The sequence below is a fragment of the Lipomyces chichibuensis genome (assembly GCF_038497645.1).
Source record: "Lipomyces chichibuensis strain CBS 12929 unplaced genomic scaffold V1513scaffold_39, whole genome shotgun sequence".
In the NCBI taxonomy this organism is placed as follows: domain Eukaryota; kingdom Fungi; phylum Ascomycota; class Lipomycetes; order Lipomycetales; family Lipomycetaceae; genus Lipomyces; species Lipomyces chichibuensis.
The window spans coordinates 42777-49286 of NW_027117491.1; the positions used below are offsets into that span (position 1 = coordinate 42777).

General features: G+C 48.5%; 2 protein-coding genes across 2 annotated transcripts; one reads left to right on the forward strand and one right to left on the reverse strand.

Moving 5' to 3' along the window:
• Window positions 1-21: 21 nt before the first annotated feature.
• V1513DRAFT_466306 (uncharacterized protein) lies at window positions 22-2763 on the reverse strand (the record flags this gene model as incomplete). Its single annotated transcript, XM_066900072.1, has 3 exons — window positions 22-1097; window positions 1153-2574; window positions 2629-2763. The coding sequence occupies 3 exons, from the start codon at window positions 2761-2763 to the stop codon at window positions 249-251; spliced, it is 2406 nt and encodes an 801-aa protein (XP_066751560.1). The 3' UTR covers window positions 22-248.
• A 732-nt stretch (window positions 2764-3495) lies between these two features.
• Window positions 3496-5712, forward strand: V1513DRAFT_209940 (uncharacterized protein). The gene has a single exon (XM_066894357.1). The coding sequence runs from the start codon at window positions 3687-3689 to the stop codon at window positions 5673-5675; it is 1989 nt and encodes a 662-aa protein (XP_066751561.1). The 5' UTR covers window positions 3496-3686; the 3' UTR covers window positions 5676-5712.
• Window positions 5713-6510: the final 798 nt, after the last annotated feature.

The following is a 6510-nucleotide window of genomic DNA, read 5'->3' on the forward strand; positions in this document are numbered from 1 at the left end:
GAAGCGGAATAGAAATGATTTAGAATACGAATACTTTATTATATCGTATAACACAACGGGGATCTAAGCCCCTTTGTACGCCTTGGTCGGCTCCCAGCCTCATATACAATCTGCCGGAAAAATATCACAAAGAGAAAAACCAACGAAGCAACGAGAACACAGACGAAGCAAGCCAAAAGGCAACTAGAACACAAACGAAGCAAAAAACACAAAGCAACGAGAACACAAACAAGCGACAAAGTCCGGTATTAGTCTTGACACTTAGCTACAGGCTTCTTGGGGAGATACGGAGCTCGCAGGACCCTGGTCTTAAGGCCATGGGATACATGGAGATGCCTACGGTAAGCAGTGGCGTCATTGTACTTGCTGTCGTCGTTGCAGTCTGGATACCGACACTGCGTGGGCCACCTGCCACTATGGCGTCTGTCCAGGTGCATATTGTAGCCTGACAGTGTGGTGTACACCTTGCTATGATTGCAGCCATGAGGGCACGCCTTTTGCTGGAACTTGTGAACCTGTCCGATGTGCGAAAGCAGCGCCTTCTTCGTCGCAAAGACCTCAGAGCGTCCGCTGCAGTCACAGCTGAATTTGGTGCCTGCTTCCTCCTTCGCAACGGCTCTCGCAACGAGGGTCTCGCTACAAAAGAATTCATGCTTGGCCAAGACGTCACGTCGGATATGGCTGTATAGACACATCCGGGTCTTCCGGCAGCGGAATTCTAGCGGTGTCGGGTCGTCCCGCGAATTTCCTCTCACAGAGTGCTGTCCGATACCTTCCGCGAATGACGTCTTTCCGTTCAGGTAGCTGGGCCACGCTTTTGCAAATTCGTGGTTGGAAACAACATTTATGTTCGAATATGCCGACACAAATTCGGATGCAGTGATTTGCACCTTGTCAGCAGAGCTTGATTCCATGCGCTGCTCCTCGAACAAGGCCACACTGTCGAAGTCCGTCTGTTGTTGATCGGGGCCGTGCGAAGTGGCTTTCCCAAAGAGCTGCGAATCGAGGCGCTCGAATTGGTTGGTGTCGACACACGAATCATCGAGAACATCTCCGTCAAGCAGTCTCGGATCGATCGCACTGACAGTAGTGCTGCTCTGATTGCCAGAATCAGGAGATATACTTGACCCAGCCTGTGGCTTCGTTCCCTACCTGTCGCTCTTGATGCGACCCGACGAAACTTGCGATCACGTTCACCTCACTTGTAGACTTCTGGGACAACGGAGTGGCTTCGGTCTTGCTTGAACGGCTCCTCTTCGTTGTCTCTGGCGTGGCGGTCTTGATGAACTCCTCTTGACGCTCGCGGCGAACGTTATACTGAGCGCGTCGTCGCGCGCTCCGCGAGTTCCGATCCCCTTCGAGCGGCTCGTTGCGGTCTTGCCAGTCTCGAATCTCTTCCTCAGTGACCGGGCTTTTAATGAGCTCTAGGGCCGACTGCTCGCTAAACTTTGCTCCCCAGGGATGCACAAATTCTCGTTTTGCTCGATCATTATAGAACTCCCGCATGGGGCTACCAGCATATCCCTCGGTGATGCCCCGCTGGAAGGCCTTGTTGTGATGACCTAATGATTGGCGAACCTCATTCGTCGTGAATCCGAGTCCTTCTGCTTGAGGCAGATGCGACACATCCTGCGCTGCCCCAAGTCGAGTAGCACGCGTATACACCCTAGTAAGGATGTTTGACACAATCTCCATCTGCTTCACAGAAAGGCGAAGCTGTCCGGTGTCCGCTGGCTTGTCGAGATCACACTTCCTGACTCCATTAGTAAAGGCGCACAATACTGGGCGGTCAGGAAACGTCCAGACAACCCTTCCATCTGCCGCGTTCGACGCGTGTTCGAGCACTTCCTGGATGGTCGAGCCGACAACAAGTCCATGGCGAAGAGCGTGAATCATGAGGAGCGAGACTGTACACATGTGTCGGTATCGAGGATCGCCCAAAGGTCGGAGATAAAATTCGAGCTCCTTGTTTCTCACATTCTTGCTGCCCTTGGCGAACTCAATCTTGATCTGAGCTCTCAAATTCTCGAATTTTGGTTCGCCCTCCAGTAGCAGCTCCACGTGCCTGTACTGTAGGAATTCCATTCCTTCGTAGTATTGTGACCGAGCGGCATCTCCGGCGCGGCATCCGAGGCTCGTAACAAGGACAACAGACATCAGCCTGGCGAGAGTAATATCCCAATTCCACGTACCATGGTTATGATGATGTTCAAGCCAAGCTCTTCCCATGCGCGACACGATCATGAAATTCAACCAGACTCGTCGATTCCATAAGCCTCTCGTGAGTCGTTTGTCTCGGACAGCAACGTCGATGAACGTCTGTAGGCGAATGCCGTCATGTTTCGTAAGTTCATAGCCCGAGCTCTTTGGGTACGTGAAGGTTCCGTAATCTGAGATGAGGCTAAACCCACTAATTACGACGTCGTCGATAACTGCTGGTTTATCTCTGCCTACAGGACGTAACTTCCCGATAATGCTGTCGAAGAAGCGTAGAACGTCATCTCCAGTGAATGGCACGCTCAACGACTGCTTGAGAGCCTGTGTGCGGAATGCATTAAACCTCTCGACCCAGAGCTATTGAGTAGCTCTCGTGCCGGGCGCACCCTGTCCGTATTGCAACTGCTTGACAGCGCGCTTTGATGTCAATCGGTCAATGTCAGCAGCTTCGATAATCAGTGCAATGCTAGCACGACCCGGCTGCCTTCCCGAGTTCTTGCTCACAGCTGGTTCGAACTCGATGTCAGATGAATTGAAGTCATCCATGATCTGAACAGTGAGCTGGCGCAGTGGAGACAATTGACAGCGTCGATTCAATGATGGATGAGTACAGGAGTCAGGTGTGGGAGAAGAGGTAGAGGAGAGAGGGACAGGCACGTTGAAGAGAATGTCGAGGTCGAGATTGCCGGATCAGTCAGTCGGTCGGGGCGATAGCGCGCGCTTATCGAATACGACGCAGGGAGAGGCACAAGACAAGCTAGTACTTGAGAAGTCTGACTGATCGCTGCGGCCCCATCATGGCTACTAATGTTTCGTATATTAAACGCTGAATAACGCGCAAGGACTTAAATCGATGTCGTCGTGTGCTCGGCAGGCATCGTTGAGCAGGTCTCGCTTCATTTACTGCTTCTGAGCGAGAGACTAACAGACACCAGAAACCCCTGCAATTTGACGAGGGGTCTCACCGCGATGTGACATATGTCCTACAAATTGGACACACTCATATAAATGGGGAAGTGAATAAATGTTCTAACAGTCCATACGACATGCGAGAGAATAACGTAAGACACTAATTATCCAACACTTCTGCATGACTGACTATTTTAATGTCAATTGTAATAATTGCCTACCGACAGAATCGTCCCCCTCATTGCCGGGAAAGTAAAAAAAAATCATCTAATCGAGCCGCTAAATTGGATACTTGTGGTTAAGAGCTGGTATGGGTGAGAGAAATTCTTCGCACATAACCTCCGGGTTGTTTAGGGGCGAGGGTCTATGTCACCTTAAAGAGGCGCGCCCATCACACGCGGGCACCGCACCACGCAAACGCGACGCAAGCAGCTAAACCCAAGCAAGGCACAGCGACCAGTCAATGTGCCCTGGCTTACTCGCTCTATGCCCTCACTTCACTCCACCAGCTGCCACCTAAGCTTCATCTCGCACAATCCATCCATTTATATCGCGCTGACATGTCTAACGACGCGACGAGACACCTACAGTATATAGAGGAACATATTTCCCATGCCAATGTCATCCCACCGCTACAGGCCCTTCTCACTTCGCAACAAGGCATCGTTGTTAGAGTCCCCGACACTGGTGCCAAACTACGGGTTCTTCTTGAGCCAGCCATTACACGCAACTCGTATATACGGAAAGATGTTTATGAGAAGCATTTCCTTAAAGGCGATGATGGGGCTGACTCCAAACTGGAAATGCTCGATCCACCTGTTCGGCAACCACTGCTAACTTCGCTAAACCGGACATATAGAACAAGCTCAGCCAAAATTGACTTGTCTGCATCTTTACTCGATCTCCCCGCATTGCCCGTACTTATTCAAGAAGCACAGGCGGCGGTAATGAAGGAAGAAATGTTGAAAACTCAAGATCAGGCATCTCCTTCTGTGACTACAACGAGTGACTTATCATTGACCTCTAATGTCGCTGGACGAACCAGTGTGGTGGGAAATGCAGAAGCTAATTTGAAGCCATCTCAGCCGCGAAAAACAACCATCCCTCTGAATTCGTGGGCCAGAATAGCATCAGGTTCTTTCCCGGACGCCAAATACTCCAGCAGACCGTCGAATGCAGCAGTGTCGGAACAAAGTCGAAATGAATATAGCGAAAATAATAGTATCAAGGGTAACAAGGAGAATGCTGAGACTATTGATGAGAATGATACGAAACAAGAGCCTCAAAGTAGTCGAAACTTGCGCAACAGGCCAATCTCGTATGCGTCTATCGCCAGTGCATCAGCTAGTATGTCAGTGTCCAATGATCAAGAAAGAGATGGTCAATCTGGAGCACGAAAATTAACAACGTTCATACTCTCTAAGGCAACAGGGAAATCATTGGACAATTGGCGGGGGGTTGGAAGTGTTCCGGACGGATATCCTGATACAGACTCAATCGTGTCAAATCAATGTCTTGATGCACACATCGACGCAGAGTCAGACGGATTCAATACCGCCAACATGTCGGCGTCATCTATTTCATGGTTTGAATATGACGATGATGAGATTCCTTCGTTCGAATCTACACTAGTTGCCATAAATACCAAATTGGAGCACAGCAATATGCCAAAAGCAGAGACTAACAAGACTGATGGAAGTATTGAAGCCAACATGATTAAGGGCATCACAGATAGTGCAAATGCCGCATCAGACGCATCGAATACGACTAAAGAACTGACAACTACCACTCATGGGCTGTATCAGAAATACAATGTTGGCTTCAAAGATGACGAGAATATGATTTTGAACTCAGCTGGCGTGGTCGCTCTCAGCCGCGAATCGTCCGCAGACAAGAGCAATAAATCAACTACACCTCTCGAAGAGATCGAAATTTTAAAAGCCAGTAGCGGATCGCCGATAACTGTTGAAGTTACTGAGATTGTCATGGATAGCACCGAATTCTCGCCCACAACTGCCATCGACCCCATTGAAGGCACAAAAGGTAACAATAGTCAACCTAAAACCAATGAAATTGATTTAGTTGAACGGCAGATAACCGGTGCAAAATCCGCTGAAGTCATTCGTAAACAGGCGAGCGGCTCGGGCGATGTTACCGGCTCGGCGTTGCAAGGAGGCGTGCTTCTGGATTTGCCGAATCTATCAGCAGATTCGACGCAACAGTCTGACAGTACCGACAATAATGTACAAGAGATGCGAGGAACAGTCGCAGATATTTGGGAAGCGCCATCAATCAATCTTGCTTTGCCAAGAAATGTGTTTTTGAAAGTTCTTATCGAGTCTCTACCTTTGACCCTGTCATGTTGCGTCGTGTCGGAATTATTTCCATATCGAAGCGACAGCGCCGGATTTGATATTGTAATGGGCGCGCGAGCATTTGACTATCTTCCTTATATTTGGGTGAAACATGATCCCCTAAAGGGATTTACAGTCACTCAGTTTCATAATCGCTTCCAGACTGCACAGTGGACGGACAGTATTATCAGGTAGCAGAGGATGCGTTATTGACCTAGTCAAATGTTTGAATCATACTAACATTACCGTTATTATAGAGACAAACTTCTTAACCAGAATCAGATATTGGCTTATCCATCTTCAACAACAACAATCCACGTATGGATCTACAGCGTGATGTATGATCGAGAGACAGCAATTTGTGCGGAAAACTCGGCCATTTCGGGCATCGGCGACAGTGACTCAAAGATGTCGGATAAGATTGCTTGTGGTTATGGCATCTACTTCTCCAAAGAATCCGCTTACAACAATTTCGGCACCTGCGAGCCAAAGAGTCAGTCATTTCATGAAGTTGTGGCACTGTTCGAAGCGATTGTGAACGCCTGTACTGTGCAGGAATTGAAGAAAGACTTAATTGTTGTGCACACAAAATCCATATATTTGTACGAAACAGCTTCACGGATGGAAGAGTATGCGAAACGTGACTGGACGACGAAAGACGGTCAGCCTCTTACAAACGGGGATATGTGGAGTGTGCTCTATAAGTTTGTTAATGCAGTCGAAGCTAGACACAACGACCAGCGACCAGCGCGTGTCTTAGTAGTGAAAGTTAACAAGAGATCGTCAAAGATGGAGCAAGATTATCTTAAAGGAGCCAAAACGTGAATATGCTTATTTAGACTTCTAGTGGTATCTTACAAAGATACCAGATTGACATTTGAGCTCCGATGTTTACTAACTTTTCTAATTCTAGCTTAGCGAAAATCGCTGCAAAGCATGCAATAATGTACGACTTAGAAGCGGAAGGAGTTGCAGGCAGTACTACAATACCTGAAAATGCTAATGGAATGACGTTGGAGCAATTTGAACA